The sequence below is a fragment of the Pelodiscus sinensis genome, chromosome 21, assembly GCF_049634645.1.
Source record: "Pelodiscus sinensis isolate JC-2024 chromosome 21, ASM4963464v1, whole genome shotgun sequence".
In the NCBI taxonomy this organism is placed as follows: Eukaryota; Metazoa; Chordata; order Testudines; family Trionychidae; genus Pelodiscus; species Pelodiscus sinensis.
Genome location: NC_134731.1, coordinates 1,726,280 through 1,743,306, shown reverse-complemented (window position 1 = coordinate 1,743,306; position 17,027 = coordinate 1,726,280). Strand labels below are relative to the sequence as shown.

The window sequence follows — 17,027 nt, the reverse complement described above, 5'->3', positions numbered from 1 at the left end:
GGAGCAGGGAGCTGGGGGGTCAGGGTACTTGGGGGGCAGGGAACCTGGGGGTACCAGGGAGATGGGGGGCAGAGTGCCTGGGGGAGCAGGGAGCTGGGGGGTCAGGGTACTTGGGGGGCAGGGAACCGGGGTGTACCAGGGAGATGGGGGGCAGAGTGCCTGGGGGAGCAGGGAGCTGGGGGGTCAGGGTACTTGGGGGGCAGGGAACCAGGGGGTACCAGGGAGATGGGGGGCAGAGTGCCTGGGGGAGCAGGGAGCTGGGGGGTCAGGGTACTTGGGGGGTCAGGGAACCGGGGGGTACCAGGGAGATGGGGGGCAGAGTGCCTGGGGGAGCAGGGAGCTGGGGGGTCAGGGTACTTGGGGGGCAGGGAACCTGGGGGTACCAGGGAGATGGGGGGCAGAGTGCCTGGGGGAGCAGGGAGCTGGGGGGTCAGGGAACCGGGGTGTACCAGGGAGATGGGGGGCAGAGTGCCTGGGGGAGGAGGGAGCTGGGGGGTCAGGGTACTTGGGGGGCAGGGAACCGGGGGGTACCAGGGAGATGGGGGGCAGAGTGCCTGGGGGAGCAGGGAGCTGGGGGGTCAGGGAACCGGGGGGTACCAGGGAGATGGGGGGCAGAGTGCCTGGGGGAGCGGGGAGCTGAGGGTTTGGGGGGCAGGGAGCTGGGGGGGGGGGGGGGCAAGGAGGCACCGCGCTGCTCCAGCAGGGGTCGCCCCGCCCCGCCTGCGCCGCTCTGAGGCTGCGCCCGGGCCCCGCCCTTCGCCTTTCCGCCAGCCAATGGGACGGGCCCGTGGCCGCTCGCTCCCACAATGCCCCGCGGCGGATGAAGATGGCGGCGCCCAGGGCTGTCGTGGCTGCCGCGGGCCGGGCCCTGCGCTGGGCGGGGAGCTCGGGCCGGGCCCGCGCAGGTGGGAGGGGCGGGGCCGGGCCGGGGGGGGGCCAGTGGCGGGGTTGGGGGGGCCAGTGGCGGGGGGAGGGGCCGGGCCGGGGGGGCCCAGTGGCGGGGGGAGGGGCCGGGCCGGGGGGGCGCCAGTGGCGGGGGAGGGGCCGGACCGGGGGGGGCCAGTGGCGGGGGAGGGGCCGGGCCGGGGGGGCCCAGTGCCGGGGGAGGGGCCGGGCCGGGGGGCGCCAGTGGCGGGGGAGGGGCCGGACTGGGGGGGGCCAGTGGCGGGGGAGGGGCCGGGCCGGGGGGCGCCAGTGGCGGGGGAGGGGCCGGACTGGGGGGGCCAGTGGCGGGGGAGGGGCCGGGCCGGGGGGGGCCAGTGGCGGGGGAGGGGCCGGGCCGGGGGGGGCCAGTGGCGGGGGAGGGGCCGGGCCGGGGGGGCCAGTGGCGGGGGAGGGGTTGGCGCCGGGGGGGCCAGTGGCGGGGGAGGGGTTGGCGCCGGGCTGCGGAGGAAGTGGGTGACCTGGCCCTGCCCGCCGTTCTGCGGTTCTTCGCTCTGCCTGGCCCTGGGATCCCCTGGCTAGTGCGGGGCTGCCCTTGTCATTTCCACCCACACGCAACCCGCAAAACCCATGAGCTGCTAGCGGGGTTGTGGGACTTGCGTTGGTGAAATGAATCTCCTTTCTCGGCGGTGTTCTGAGGCTGTCCAGCGTAGGATTCCTGGTAGTGTTTTCGGTCCAGCGTGCAGCAGGTTTAGGGTGGTGTCGCTGTGTTATTTTTGCAGTCGGGGCTGCATGTTTCCTGGAGAACAGAGCCCAGAGAATCAACATGTCCCCTGCTTGCTTTTATGGAGACAGCTCTGCCCTGGATTCCATCCTAGGAATTTCCAGGAAAAAGACAGAAGGTGCACTGGGGCAGCATCCACCATCAGTGTCTTACGTGAAAGGTAAACTCAGCTGCCTGCCTGATTTTTTTTCTCAGGGGCGTGTGAACAGCAGCCTGTAAAGAGAGCATAGCAGAAAGAAAAATGTCCATTAGGTGGTTACCCAACGAAATGGGGATTAAAGGCTGCACATTCTTGTCGTTGCTCCGGATTAATCTCATTAGCCACTTAATATGCTGTTCATCGAGTGATTGCTCATGTCGATTCCAAGCAGGAGTGTGCGCGCCACATGCACAGTTGTTGGAAGTTTTTTTCCTTAGTGGTACCTGTTAGTCAGCTGGGGAGCCCCCTGGAAGCGCTGTATATTGTCCACTGCTGACCCTCACCCTGCTCAGTTCTTGCTTGGAACTTGCGGCTGTTCTGGATGAGGGTAAGGTTATATCAAGTGCCACCACAGCCGGCCAACGGGTACTGCTAAGGGAAAAACCTTCTGCCAGCTGTGCATGCAGCCCACACACACTGCTTGGAATGGAAATGAGCAACATGTCTCAAAGAGCAGGTAATGAAAGATAGGCAGCCATTGGGGGAGCAGGGATATCTCTTTAGTCTCTGGTGGACAGATCCATTACATGTGTAGAGACTGGTGCAATTGCGTGTTCCTACAGCACTTGAACACCTTTCTCTCTGCAGCTGAGCAAGACGACTTGTTGGGGCTCCAGCCAGATGAGCCAGCGAACCCCAAGGTTCTGAGAGTTGCCATCATTGGGGCACCAAATGCTGGGAAATCTACCCTATCTAATACGCTCTTGGGCAGAAAGGTAAAGCGGCATCTGGGAGCCAGGGTGCAGGTAGGTTCTGTCAGCATTTCCTGGCTGTGCTCCACCTCTGACTTGTCTCCTGCAGGTTTTCCCAGTGTCCAGCAAGGTGCACACCACGCGTTGCAAGGCCTATGGGGTCATCACAGAAGACGACACTCAGCTGGTAGGCCACATTCCATATGTGATAGGCACTGTTACCCTGACGATGCGGAGCATTTTGCCTACGCCCTGCAGGCGACTTCAGTTGCCCAGATACGAGTTTTAGCTTCCTATCGGTAATTACTGGAAGATCCTTATTGCTTTGGTTTTCTTCTTCTAGATCATCCTGGACACGCCTGGCCTCACCAGCCCGACGAAAGCCAAAAGGTATCCCCTTTAGTGGGGGAGATCAGCATGAGATGCATTGTGGGAGCTTGCGCCGCAGAATGAAGGGGGTCTCACGGGCGCTTGTTTGGGATGGAGGCGAGGGATTTAAAATCCCAGTTAACTGGTTAAACATTCACATCCCTGGGGGAGGCCTGTTGTCCATAGAACGGGAAGGTCTCCGCGCACAGTTCTTGCCTCTGCCCCACCTCATGGTTACCAGCACTAGAGTAGCATCTGGCGTCCGGGCTCCGCGCTCCCGTCGTGCAAGGCGCTGCACTCGGGAGGGGATGTAGATCAAAAGCTGACGCTGTACTCGCTGGGTACTCAAAGGAAATCCGCCCACTCTGCCGGAAGTGGCAAAGGGGGCACTTTGTGATCAGAGCAGGTGCGATTCCGCAATGAGTATTTGTCTTTCAGGCATAATCTGGACAGATCCTTGATACAGGACCCCTGGGACAGCATGAAACACGCAGACCTAGGTGGGACCCAAATCTCTCGCTATCTCAAGTCAAACGCTGAGCTCTCTGTGGTGGGTACTTTGTCTGGCCCCCGTTGCCGTGGTATCCGAGTGCCCACATGCTTACGGAAGCAGCCCTGGCGTCTCCTGGGTGTGCGAGGGGTACAGCGGAGGGGAGGCGCGGCGCACACAGGAACTGTCCCCGATGTATCTTGGGGCCAAGGAGGCAGCGTGGATGAATGGGTGGAGCTGGGTTGTGGAGGGTTGGTTTGTGTGGCTCTGTGACGATGTGCCACGGTGCATTGTTTCATCACCTTAGGAAGGCCTGCCCCGTGACTCAAGCCCACATGCCGTACTGTGGCCTGTGGCTTGAAGAAAGAGGCTGTAATCGCGGGGGTAGTAAAGGAGGCGATCGCCCAGATGGGTTTAAGTGTCTCTCTGTTTGGCAGTGCTGGTTTTGGTGGATGTGTCAGAACGCTGGGCGCACACTTGCCTGAGTTCCCAGGTGCTGCAGTGTCTCTCCCGGTTCCCCCAGATCCCCAGCATCCTGGTCATGAACAAGGTAAAGGAAGGGTCCAAGTGCTCATTGTTATGCAGCGAGTTAGTGTTTGGCCATGCCATGCAGGGCCGCTTTCCTTTGCCCCCCCGGGGGGGTTCCGTTAAATGTTGTTTCTTGGTAAATGCCACAGAAGAGAACAATCTAGTTGAAGGTTTCCAGTGTCTTCTAATGTACTTGGAGTGACTGTGCCTGCAGCAAATAGTGCAGATCTTACGTGTCTGAGTAGGGGTGGAAGCGACTAGTCGACTATCTGATAAGTGTATGCTTATTGGATAGTCTACTAGTGACTCAGCTAGTCGCTTCCCTCCTCCCCCCTCCGCCGCCGCTCCCTCTATCAGAGAGGCAGCAAGGGGGGGAGCAGGAGCCGGTGCTGGGGGAAGCCAGCTTAAAAGCTGCTTCCCCCTCCCCCCAGCATCATCTCCGCGGGGGGCAGGGGAGGCAGAGATGTAACAGGGACCAGGCACAAGCCGGGAATCAGCTGTTTCCCAGCTCGCGCCCGGTCCCCCCACTGCACTTGTGCTTTATAAATGTATTGAGCCACCTGGAATCAGCTGTCCCAGCTCATGCCTGGTCCCCCCCCCCCCCCCACTGCACTTGTGCTCTTTATACGTTTAATAGGCAGAGCTGCAGCGGGGTTAGCGCCCGGGGCTGGGAGCTAACCCCGTTGTGGCTCTGCAGTTCCCCCCGATCGACGGAAATTCCATCCACTGGTCGATGAGCCGATTAAATGCCATTCAAACCCCTAGGCCTGCTTCCTCCCTCCCTCCCTCTCCTCAAGTCTGGGATTCTTACATGGGGCAGTCCCACCTGGGACAGACCCCTGACCCAGCTCTCCTTTTCAGGTGGATCTGCTGAAGAAAAAGGCCCTTCTGCTAGACCTGGTAACCGAGCTCACCGAGGGAGTCGTAAATGGAAAGAAGCTGCACGTGAAATCTTTGTCTAGGACGCATTTAGACCCCGCCAGAAATAATCCCCTTCCAAGCATCCCAGCGTGCACGCCGGAGAACGCGCCCAAAGATGGGGGTTGCCTCCAGGAGGGCAGTGAAGTCCAGAGGGGCCCTGGCTCAGATACCAGTTGTGACGCAAAAGCATCAGACTCGGGCCATGTGTTGGGAGGCACAGAGAAGGCGCAAACAGCGACCCCCCAGGTATCTAGAGATGGAAAGATCAAGAAAGGCTGGCCCCACTTCCGGGAGATCTTCATGCTAGCAGCTCTCAATGGCGAGGCAGTGGAGACGCTGAAGGTAAATTGCCCTGAAGTCATTGCATTCTGCCTCGCCCTAGATAACCGCTCATATCCTGTGGGGAAGTCGCCAGCTGTTTTTGGATCTGTCGCCTTCCCCTGGCGTGCAGCTCACAGAGGCGTCCCTGGGAGGCTGGTGATGGGACCATCTGACCAAGGCAACTGCCCCATGTCAGACTTCTCAAGGGCTCCGTCTCTGATGTGTGTTCCCCTAGGACTCCTACTAGTGACTGGGTCCCCTCTAACTGCTCTGTGTTGGCAGAGGTACCTCCTGATGCAAGCCAAGCCTGGCCGATGGGAGTACCACAGCAAGGTTTTGACAAGCCAGTCCCCCCAGGAGATCTGTGAGAACATCATCAGGGGGAAGCTACTGGAGTATCTGCCGCAGGAAGTGCCCTACATGGTGCTCCAGGTAGGGGTGGCCCTTCGTCGGTGTTGGTGGTGAGATCCCCTTCCTGGGTGCAGGATCTCTAGCGTGTTGGGGGCGCCTTGAGGGCGGCCCTGGGGAGCAGGCGCACCCAAAGCCTGCCTGGCATGTGTGCTTGGCCAGGGAGGGGACTTGGCTCTTTGCTGAGTGTGGGTTTGTGCCCTAACGCTGCAGGAGACGGAGCTGTGGGAGGAAGGGCCGAGTGGGGAGCTCACCATCCTGCAGAACCTGCTGGTCCCAAAGGAGACCCACGTGGTGAGTGTTGGGAGGGGGGCTCTCGGTTCGTTCCCTGCTGATTGGGGGAGGCCCAAGGAAGGAGGGTCTGCAGACCGAGGGCGGGAGCAGGCCCCTTTGTGCCCCCCCGGCGTTCAGTCACGTTTGCCCGGAGCCGACTAGACGCCCGGTTTTAGCCAGTTCTCTGCGCCCTGCTTGCAGGGCAGACGCGAGGCCCGTGGGCCTGTGGCAACGTGCGTGAAATGCCTGTAGCAAGTCGAGACCGAGGGTGAGGCCAGAGCTCGCGTGGTGCTGGTCAGAGACTGGGCCTGCTCTGCACTTTCCTTTCCTTCTGCGCGGAGCAGGGGGGCCGAGTGCGCCGGCAGGGCCTGCGTCCCTCCCCTCGGCACAGCCCGTGCGCTCCCCGCTGGGGTAGAGGCTCCAGGCCTCACGTGCCAGGCAGCCGGCTTTTCAGTTGCTGTCGTGCTGAGACCCCCCCCACTCCCACGGGCGGGTTCCAGGGATGCTCAGTGACGGGCACTGGTCCTGCGAATCTCACGCCTGAGAGGCTGAGACACTGAAATGAAACCTCCTCTGCCGCGCTGCGCTCGGGGCCCCCACCTGCAGTGAGGTGGCCGTGCCGGGCGGGCGGCGCCGGGGCTCACTCTCTCTGGTTGCGGTGCAGAAGATGCTGATCGGCGTGGGAGGTCAGCTGGTCAGCAGGGTTGCTCGGGAGGCTGGAGAGGAGCTGATGAACGTCTTCCTGTGCGACATCCACTTGAAGCTCTGCGTGAAGCTGAAGAAGTGAGCAGCTCGCGCAGATGTTGCCGGCTCCCGTCTGAGCGCGAGCGAGGCGATGGACACGCTGAAGAACATGGAGCCGCCCCGTTTGGGTGGGGCCAGGAGTCTCCCCCGGCGCAGGGAGGGGCGCTGAGCGAGCCCAAGGAGAATACGCACGTGGGGGTCTGAAGTGCAGTGAGGCTACGGCTGGGCCGGGGTGAAATCTCCACTGCCACGGACTATCCAGCGAGACACGGCGTGGGCGATGGGGAGCCAGCCACGGCACAGGCCCAGTGCTGCGTTTCCGGGGCTGTCTGGCTTTGCTCCCTCTCCTGCCTCTCGGCGTTCGCTGCCTTTGGGCGACTTGCCCCAGCAAAGCAAGCGGCACTGGCTGGCGCCGGGCGGGAAGGGCCGATTCTGCAGCGGGCGGACTGAAGTGGCGATAGCAGGGAGGAGTAAATTTTGAATCTCAAAGGCCAGGGTTGTTTCTGAAGGGCTCAGGTGGGTTGCGTCTGCGCATGTGCCCGGATGCAGGCGCGGCCTGAGCCCTGCTCCGTCCAGGACGCGGGGAGGGGGCTGCGTGAAGGCTGCTTTGGGGTCCTTTGGCCTGGCAACAGCCCTTCAGCGTGCCAAGGCCTGCTGGCACGGGGGGTTCCCAGTGGCATGTCTTCAGTGGGTGCTCCAGTCGCAAAGGCTGCACCGTCCCAGCCCCGCACGCCTGCGGCTCTCCCCTGGGACCGCAGCACGTCCTGCTGTCCCTCGTGCAAGGTGACTGGCTGGGAGTGCATGGAAATGGGCCTCGAGGAGCCAGGTGTTGCTGGGGGGCTGGGCAGGGGGCTTAGCCTGTTCGGGGTAGCCGGGATACCGGAGGGTTGAGGGACTAACAGCCGTGGCTCCCAGCTAGAGCCCCTCCACAGCGGTGCAGCGTTTTCCCGTCCCCCTCGCCTCCTCCGCAAGCATGTGTGGTGCCTCGTTTCCTCCCGCTTGCCTGAGGGCCGGAGGCGTTGCTTGGTGGCTGCGGGGGAGGGGGGCTGCCCGTGCCGCGCGACTGAGCCGAGTGTCGGGAGCAGAGCCCAGCAATTAACATGCGGACGCCTTCAGGTCCCGGCTCCTGTCGGGAACCCTGCCCTCCCCGGAAACCCAGGGCCAGTTTCTCCCTCCCCAGAGCAAAGGGGGGCGTCGGTGGCTCTGCCAGAGCCCACGGGCCGATACGGTGGGAGTGTCTCAGCCACAGCCGCCTGCGGATCCGTGGCCTGGCTTGTCTCCTGCGGCGGGATTTCAGTCCCTTCGCTCGATACCTGACTCCCATTCCGCTGGCAATACAGCAGCTCCCCTCCCCCTCTGGCAGTCACAGCACAGCTGCTAACATTGGGCCATTCTCCTGGCTCTTGCCTCCAGCGAAGCGGCGACGGCTTGCGGTGCCGGCGGGTGTGGCAGGGGATAGGTGAGCTCTGAGGCTCTCCGGTTGGGTGCGGCGGGCGCCGTTCCTCTGCAGAGCAGTGGCAGGCTGAGGTTAGTTGCAAGCTGCTGTGATGCATGTTTCAGGGACTCTGCTAGGCGGAAGTTAGGTGCTCGATCCCTGAAGCGGCTGGTCTCTGGAAGTGGAGGTGGAAAACTCCCTGCAAAATGGATTTCCTCACAGTGGGAACACTTGAGTATGAAAATGCTCAGGCCCCTGTCTTGCCAGCTGACTCAGAGACCCGCCTCCGGCTGAAAGGTGAGGCACCAGCTCGTTAATAAGGCTTGGCAAGTAGATTAATTAGGCATCGTCAGCCAATCGCGTCTGGGAGCACACCCTTGCTTTGATTTAGGGAGGCAGCGTGGCACGGAGGGAGCTAGTTGGACTCTGTGTTGTCCTGAGCCAGCGCCAGTGGAGCAGCTAGGAGAGGCCAGCAGGGTGGGGTCGGGCGGCCAGGCCGTCAGGGGCCCGGGGAGGCTGGAAGCGGGGTGGGGTCGGGCGGCCCGGCCGTCGGGGGCCCGGGGAGGCTGGGAGCGGGGTGGGGTCGGGCGGCCCTGCCGTCGGGGGCCTGGAGAGGCTGGGGGCAGGGGGGGGTCGGGCGGCCGGGCCGTCGGGGGCCCGGGGAGGCTGGGAGCGGGGTGGGGTCGGGCGGCCGGGCCGTCAGGGGCCTGGGGAGGCTGGGAGCATGGAGATCAGGCCGCGGGGGCAGTTAGGTGACAGGGGTAACTCCTGGCGTGGGTGCCGCCGGGCTCAGGAGGGTGCCTGCCTCCTACGGGCTGTGCTCGTGCTCTGCAGAAGAAGCTGAAGGGTCGTGTGGCCGTGCCGCAGGCTCAGGCTTGTTCCCCCAGGGTCTGCAAAGTGGGGACTTTCCAGCAGGCGAGTGCCCCAAGTGCTGGGGGTGGCAGCAGCTGGACACAGAGCCCTGGGCCCAGAGGGCTCTATGGGGGCGGGTCATTCCTGCTTCCCTGGGGCTGGACGCCCTTGGGTCAGCCTGCCAGCTCCTCCCCTCCTGCAACCGGACACGGCCAAACCTCCGCTTGCAAAGATGCAGCTAACTCTGGGCTGGAGCTTGCTTTGCTGACTCCACAGCTGTGGCCCAGGAGGAATCCGGATCGTGGTACCGGGGGGCAGTAAACCATGGCCCAGGACAGCCCCAGGCAGTAAACCATGGCCCAGGACAGCCCCAGGCAGTAAACCATGGCCCAGGACAGCCCCAGGCAGTAAACCATGGCCCAGGACAGCGGGGTGTCTGGGTTGAGCACTGTGCTGACCATGCCACCCTCTCCCAGGACGAGTGTGTGGACGCTTCCTTGGCCGGGAGCCCTGGCTTCCCACTCGGGACAGAGCCCTCCCAGGCAGGCGCACCCCATTAACTGCACGTACAACCAGCCACGAGGCCTGGGCAGTGCACACCCCCTCCCTCCACGCAGGGAACTTTGCAGCCAGTGGGGGGGGGTTACTTAGGGGACATGAGTAGCCCAAAGCAGCAGGACAGAGCGGAGTCCGGCCTGGCCCTGCTCCCGGGACAAGGGGCCCCCGTGAAGCGCAGTACGTGCAGCTGAGCCCTGGAGAGCGACAGGCCTCCCCTTGCTGCCGGGGGGCCGGTGAAACAGCCACCTCGGCAGGACGCCGCAGGCTGCAGCTCCCCGGGCCCCTTCTGCGCCGGAGCGTGGCCCGGACTGAACTTGCCATGCGCACTGGAGTCCCTGGCACCTAGTAGCGGCTGTGGCAGCAGCCTGAATCCGCCTCCTCCCGGGGGGTGGGCTGCCCTCGTCCCCCATCGCCCGCCTGCTCCAGGCCCTGCTGGCACGTGGCGTGGCCGTTCCTTCGCTGTCCCCAGGCCCTGGGTGGAGCTGAGGCTGGCTGCCTCTCGCCTTGTGTTGCGGCCCAGCCTCGTTCCCCGCCCGTGTGTGGTCCGAAGCTTTAACCCGCCGCCCAGCGCGGCCGAGGGAGAGGTTCGGACGCGGGCTTTAAACCAGAGGCGGGCGAGAACGCTACGTGGCCTCCGCACCCATTGGCTACGGCTCGCCATTCCCAGCCAATGGGAGCCAGGCCGGGACAGCTGTTTTGTAAACAGTATAGCTATGTCTACACGGCGGGTTCTTGGGCTAGAAATATGCAAATGAAGCTAAACGTGGAATATCGCCCAGCCTCATTTGCATATCGAATGAGCTGCCATTTTTGCGGAAGAGGCTCTTGCGCCAGGAGCTGTCTGCACTGCCCCTAAGAATCAGCGTAGCGGCGGCGCGCAGGAGGGTTTTCACACAGCCAGGCTGGACCGGAGGAGCAAGGCCCTGCCGCCGTTGCAGGATGCACAGTCCCCTGGCGCTGCACGGGGGGGCTGCTTTCCCTTCTGGTCCCCCCCATGCCAATGGCTGCTCTGCAGCAGTGCGCGGCAGCGTGTGCGCGGCTGCACGTGCAGAGGGGACGGGTTTATAATCCAGGGGAAGGAGGGCCGGGGTTTTGCGGAGGGGCTGGGCAGGGTCAGGCCTCTGGGCGGTGCTTCCACACCCTGGAAGGAGAAGTCACTGGCATGCCACAAGCGAAGGAGCTCGGCTGTGTAGCAGCCCTACGGCAGAGAAGCTGTTAATTCACGGCCCACGCACCCCCCTCAGGCCGCGCCTTGCTGCTCCCCTGCTCTCCCTCGCGCTTGGCCACCTCATGCCATCACCAAGGGCCTGACATAGCCCCCGCGTATCAGGCATCCGCTCCTATTGGCCCAGGGCTTCCCCGCTGGGCTGGCATCCTGCCGCCTTCTCTGGCCTGGGACGAGGCGAGTGTGACGCGGGGGGGCTGCCGGCTGTCGCCAGGATGGAAGCAGGCCCTGGTCCCGTACAACCTGTGTGGCTGGCAGGGCTGTACCATGCCGCGCCGAGGCCGAGTGGTGCTGCCAAAGCTGCATGTGCCCAGGGCCGAGCTCAGCTTCACCCCCATGCAGCCAGTAAATGTGCGACGGCTGAAAAATCAGCGGTTACACTGGGGGGCTCCCCAGCCGGCTCCCCGCCTGCCTCGCCCCCGGTTGCTGCCTCCGATACGGGGGCTCCCTGGGAGCTGACTTTCACATCCCCACCTTTCAGGAAGGGTGTTAACGTGTGATTGTCTGTCGATGTGAATTGTCGGCTACCCGCTGAGGCGATAAGGGGCCCCTCCTCCGAGCCACCCGGCGGGAGCTGGGACTGATCCCGGCTCGTGCTGGCCCTGGGCCGCTGGGGCTTCTGCATTTTAAATGCAAGAGCTGCGGGGCGCTGTCAGATGTAGTGAAGTGCAGAGGCTCAGCGTCCCAGACCTGCACCAGTTGGGACTGCTCGTTCCCAGCTCACCCCGGGGCCAGCAGCCAGGGCCTGCCACGGACAGAGGCTGCGGCAGGAGCAGCCCCCGCCTGCAGCCAGCTGGGGCCACTGTGAACAGGGGCTGCTTGGCAGCAGCAGTCCCTGTCTGGGGGGGAGGGGACAGCTCCCTGCTGGGACCCCACGGACGGGGGCTGCTGCTGGAGCAGCCTCTGCCCATGGCGAAAGCCTCGGCCCCCCATGTGAGCACAGGCTGCTTTGCAGGAGCAGCCTCCCCCATCCCCCTGCTGCCTCCTAAAGGGGGTGGGGTGGCAGGCGCACCACTGAGACGGTGCCGGGGGGGCCCAGCTGTTAAGCAGGGTCCCCCCCCCCCCAGCTGCCTCTCCTGCAAGGCAGCGGTGGGGGCGTCGTCCAGCCCTTGGTCCGCCTGCTCGCGTCCATCCCCAGCCCAGGAAGCTCTTTCCGTGGACTGGATTTCCTCGCCGCGTCGGAGGGGCTGTTGAGAACTGAGTGTGGGGGAGGGGAGGGATCCGGCTTCTCGCCGAGGGGCGCTAACTCTCCGGCCGCAAGAGCCGCGGGCAAGGGGGGACGCGCCGGCCAGTGGGGGGGGCGCTGACTTTCGCAGCAAGTGCTCAACTGACAACATGCTCCTCTTGACTGACTTTTGTCTTGCAGTGACCCCCCCCTCGAGCCACTGAGCGAGGCTCCGCGCCAGGGTCCTCACGACAGACGCGGCATCGCTCCAGCCCGGGCAAACGGGCCTCTGCGGGTGGATCCGGCCCGTGGACACCCTGCTGCTCCCCCGCCCCCAGGCCAGTTAGGCCCGGGCTGGGGGGCGCACCCGAAGCCTTCTGCGCTCTGCCCCCCCTGCCTTGCTTGGCCTGTGGGCAGGGGCACGTGTAGCCTCCTCCCGCCCTGCCAGGAGTACACGGCGCTTCGAAGAGCCTGTGAGAGCGGAGGAGGCGTCGCGCCCCCGGGCCAATCGGCCTGGCGGCCCTGGCCCTGCAAGGAGCCTGCGGTACTTCCAAGTGCCACGTGCTCCTGGCAGGGCGGGAGGGGGCTTCGTGCGCTCCCCAGGCCCGGATTGGCCTGAGGGTGGGGGAGCGTGCCAAGCCTCTTCCAGGGCATGGGGGCCTAGTGGGAATGGGGGGGCAAAGGGGCTCCCTCACCCCGAGACCAATCCTGGTCTGGAGGTGGGTAGCCCGCCCATTCCCGTGTAGGCCCCGCCCCTTCCAGGGTGGCCTGGTGCTACGTCAAAAATGTAAAACTGGCAAAGCTGATCGCCCGCCCTGCTCTAGCCCAAGAGGAAGAGGCTAACGAGCTATCCTCCCGTGTCTCTGCAGGCTCTCCCAGCCCCGCCCGCTGCTGCCACGGGGTCCCCGCCGCCACCAATGGCAGCACGGCGGGGCCAGAGCAGCTTCCAGTTCCGCTGTGGCTTTGGGGAGAGGGCGAAGCAGGGGTGGGAGGGGGCAGAGCTGGAGCAGGGCGTGGGGGAAGGCAGGGCCACGCAAGGGCCACAGGGACCCGTGTGCTGACAGCCGCGCACGAGCCGTTTTGTGGAAGTGCTCGGCTGTAGAGGTCCTGCGGGCCGTGGGTTTGAGACCCCGGCCTTACACAGCTGGACTTCCAATTTATGGTATGAAACATCGAAACTCTCTGCAGGGACCGCACTGAATTGTCCTGACGTCCGTCCGGAGCGAGTCCAAGGAGACGAGCAGAAGGCACGAAACAAGAAATGAGCAAAACAAGACAAATGTCAGGAACAACACGGGCGAGATTATTGGAAGAGGCTGGCGGTTCCTCAGGTCTCCTCTTCATGCAAATTGTTTTCTGTGGATGTAGATTTTGAAGCGTAAACAATTCTATTTGATGCTGAGATCAAAGGCTCTGCATGCCGCCTGAATACCTGCACTGCTTTAATGTTGACATTAAATAACGACCTTGTGTCTGACGTGACATCATGTGAAATTTCTCAGTGAGCAGCATCAGGCTGGCAAAACAAACAGCATCTTGCATGAGGTGGCAGCGTGCATTCCCCCTTCCCTCCATAGTCCAAACAGATCCCCAGCGCTTCCTCTGCAGAGCAGTTGCCAAATTAGAGTCTGCTAGTAACAGTGGGAAACCGAGGTTGGTAAATGCGACTTACGAATGTTTCTAGCTGCGTGGGTTTTCTGTCACTGTAAGGCAAGCAGCACTGTCTGTCTATTGATGTTTCAAGTTCTTTTCTGGGAGATACCCATGTATCTGCATTTGCACTGGGGACTGTTGCTGAGGAACGGCTCAGAGAGGAGAAATGAAGTTCTTGCAAACCGTGAAGTGTCTGCGTTTTCCAGAAAGGCCCCTTGCTGTGGAATGTGCAGATGCCTTAGCACTCCGCTTTTCTCTACTCCTATTTCTGACTGCCCAGGGTGCGCAATATGCTCCTCTTTACTGATTATTTTCCTCTCTGCATTTTTGGTTCTCATCACCCTCCTCTTTGTTCTTGCGTTCTGCTCGGTTTTGGCCAGCACGTGAGGGCGCGAGAGCCAATGACAGCTGCGCCCCTCCCCCCCCAACTAACCCACACCACCACGGCAAAAGCATGCCCCGTAAATCGCTCTGTCTCCCTTAGTGGCGGGACCGACTGGACTAGTGAGAGATGTAACCACTTTGGCAGATTCATAGATTCCAAAGCGAGGCAGGCTCTTGTGGGAATTTAGTCTGACCTCCTGGATAATCCAGCCCATAAACTTTTCCAAAGACAAAATGTAGGATGTAAAATGGACTTCTGGGGGATTTTCCTGCCTGACTCAGTTACTCCAAGGACTATCCTGTTCCCATGCTTGGCTTTGTGGAACTTCTAAATGTGCCCCTAAATACATATCCCAAATCTTGTCTGCTTAGTGATCCAGTGGTTGGAGCTGCTAGATGAATCATATAATATAGAGAGTTATACACTTATCTCCTAGAGCTGGAAGGGACCTCAAAAGATCATTGAGTCCAGTCCCCTGCCCTCACAGCAGGGCCAAGTACCATCCCTGGCAGACTTGCCCTAGATCCCTAACTGGCCCCTTCAAGGATTGACCTCACAACCCTGGGTTTAGCAGGCCAGTGCTCACACCACTGAGCTATCCCTCCCCGCTATAAAGTGCATGTTTTTTCATGGACAGTGGTAGGATCTGTTATCATTGACTACTTGCAGGTGGCCACATGATGGTCTGTCTATATGTCACACTGAGTGGTACCCGAGTTGATAAATGTTGACTTTTGTGGCATTACTCCTGGGCTGCGTCTAGACTGGCAGGATTTTGCGGAAATACTTTTAATGGAAAAGTTTTTCCGTTAAAAGTATTTCCGCAAAAGAGCGTCTAGATTGGCATGGATGCTTTTGTGGTATTTGTAACTTTTCCAGTGAGTTTCTAAGCCTAGTAAGCTATAGGCATGTCAGGGAGAAGATGGACTCTCCGGAGGTCAATTTTCTAGTGTTTGATTTAGCAGGTCTCATGTAGACCCGCTAAATCAAACACTGAGGGCAGCCCCTGCTGGCATCCTGTACTTCTTGTTCTGCAAGGAGTAAGGGAACCTGAGTTGGCTCCTGTTGGCCTCCCACCGTGTGGACGCCGCCACAGTTCGGTTGAAGGTAAGCCGACTCTAGCTATGCATTTTGCGTGGCTGGAGTTGTGTACCTTACATCGACCTGCCTGGCCTAGTGTAGCATGTACAGTATAATAGAATATTTTAATTGCATGTTGTGGCTTGAGAAGAGTGTGGGTAACATTCTTCATAAGAAAGACAACCTCTCCCCAAACTGTCCTGTTGCTGTTTCAGATACTGACCTACGCTAGCGGGATTATTTTTAACAGTTACCCTTGACTGGTGACACGTTAATCCAGATCTACTCCACTTTGAAAGCCCCGGGGGCCACGGTGACACTCTCAGCACATGGCGAGGGCTGCAACTTAAGTGTGGTCGCATGTACACGCAAATATATATGCAAATAGCTTCTTTCATGCTAACGGGCATGAATACAAAGATGAAGGCAAGACTACACCACACGCAGGCCCCGTTTCAGTCCTTTCTGCTGATATTAATAAAATGCAACATTCCCCCATTTCCCCCCTTACAACAGCACTTGGAATGAGCAATGACAGTCTAGGAATGTAACTACTAAAACGCATCGCAACAGAAGGCCGTTCTATTGACGACTTTTTTGTTTTGGCTCCCACCTGCGGGCCGTGTGTTGAGCCCTGAGTAAACCCAAACTGCACCGTGGGCCACAAACAAAGGGGCCACGTGTGGAGTAGCCCTGCTTTAATCTGTCCTATCCAAATGTATGTGTCGTTCTGCTCAGTGCCTTTGACTGCTGAGTCTTCATGCTACTCGCCTGTTTCAAAGGCTTTGTTAAGTTTGGTGTTACTCACAGGGCTCTTTGAAACCTACATCTTCTAAAAGCTACTGTGGTGCATGGGATCTAATACTTATCGCTGCCATTTCTGTGCTACAAAGGATGTAAAAGGGTAACAACGTAACCAGTAAGCATCAGCCTAAATGGGTAATGCTTACCAGTCCTGGTTAACCGGTAACCGGAGGGGGGGCTGAAGCAGCTCTGGACCAGAGCAGATTCTGTCCATGGAGAGCATGGGGGGGGGCGGGAGCTGGGAGCCAGCAGCAGTCCCAGCTCCAATGTGGAACTGGGAGCCAGCAGCCAGTCCTAGTATGGGGTTGGGGGGTAGTCCAGCTGGACTGGAGCAGTCCCCAGCCAAGATCCCATTTTAGTCAGTTAATCGGTTAAACATGAGGTCACGGTAATGTTTAACTGGTTAGCTGGTTAACCAGGATTTTACATCCCTAGTTCTATCTGTTGATTATTTCGTATTCTCCTGTTCTGTGTGTAGTTCAGATAACCTTGTCACGAACACGCTTCTCTTGTGCACAGGGATTATGAATTACTGTGCTCATAATATTCAGAATGTTCATGGGTTTTGCATCTAGAAATTAGCCTCTTCAGAACCTGTGAAAAAAATACAGCAATTCTGATTTGTGAACTGATTCTTGAAGGGCACAATTTGATCACTGTAGTTAGTCGGCTTTTGACACAGAGTAAGTCTTCTTGGATAGCTTTGTCGGTTTTTGAGGAGTGGGCAGGAGAAATGTTTAAACGCAATATTCTAAATTGGCCTGGTGTTCCTGTGGTTGACCCAAGTTAAGATCTAAAAGCTTCTGTAAAACTTTAAGAACTGTGCTGTGTTTTTTGCATATAGAGTAATGAAGTTTAAGTGCATCCATGTACATTATATGAAGAACTAAACTAATCAAAACACCTAAATAGAGGAGTGGATGGATATACTCTTGGACAATGTATTACAAAATTGTTTTTACTATAAATGTAACTTTTAAAATTCTAATCTTGGACATAGTTTCAGGTAGGATTTTATGTTCTCATTCTTATAAATAGGATTGTATAAGCTAGATTGTCTTCAGTGAGTGAAACCCATCTTCAGTGTTGTTAAGGCTGCTGTCTAAGTAAACATTTAAATTCTGTTTGCAACTCTTGTTTTGTCACAGTGGGAAAGCAATAGCGTTGCAAAGAAAAAGGTTTAACATGACAGTAAAGCTTATTTTTAGTTTTTTAAAATCAGTAAGTCAAAAAATGATCTGCCAAGTGACACACTGCTG

General features: G+C 59.8%; 1 protein-coding gene across 3 annotated transcripts; it reads left to right on the top strand.

The window, feature by feature from the left end:
• The first annotated feature begins 748 nt into the window (after window positions 1-748).
• Window positions 749-13,328, top strand: ERAL1 (Era like 12S mitochondrial rRNA chaperone 1). Of its 3 annotated transcripts, XM_075904518.1 has the most exons (12): window positions 752-905; window positions 1,665-1,826; window positions 2,454-2,581; window positions 2,667-2,744; window positions 2,901-2,947; window positions 3,365-3,426; window positions 3,854-3,966; window positions 4,806-5,207; window positions 5,469-5,618; window positions 5,808-5,888; window positions 6,532-8,343; window positions 13,035-13,328. In XM_075904518.1, exons 1-11 carry the CDS (start codon window positions 821-823, stop codon window positions 6,652-6,654), a joined length of 1,431 nt encoding a protein of 476 aa, XP_075760633.1. In that variant the 5' UTR covers window positions 752-820; the 3' UTR covers window positions 6,655-8,343; window positions 13,035-13,328. The 3 variants fall into 3 exon arrangements, with proteins under 3 accessions (XP_075760635.1, XP_075760634.1, XP_075760633.1); XM_075904520.1 differs by lacking the exon at window positions 6,532-8,343 and having other exon boundaries at window positions 749-905; XM_075904519.1 differs by lacking the exon at window positions 13,035-13,328 and having other exon boundaries at window positions 751-905; window positions 6,535-7,100.
• Window positions 13,329-17,027: the final 3,699 nt, after the last annotated feature.

Bases quoted from the DNA above. Each gene is read 5' to 3' on its own strand.
- ERAL1 (XM_075904518.1), top strand. From the start codon at position 821: ATGAAGATGGCGGCGCCCAGGGCTGTCGTGGCTGCCGCGGGCCGGGCC. The intron at 5,208-5,468 runs GTAAATTGCCCT...CTGTGTTGGCAG, and splicing joins AGGCAGTGGAGACGCTGAAG to AGGTACCTCCTGATGCAAGC. The intron at 5,619-5,807 runs GTAGGGGTGGCC...CTAACGCTGCAG, and splicing joins TGCCCTACATGGTGCTCCAG to GAGACGGAGCTGTGGGAGGA.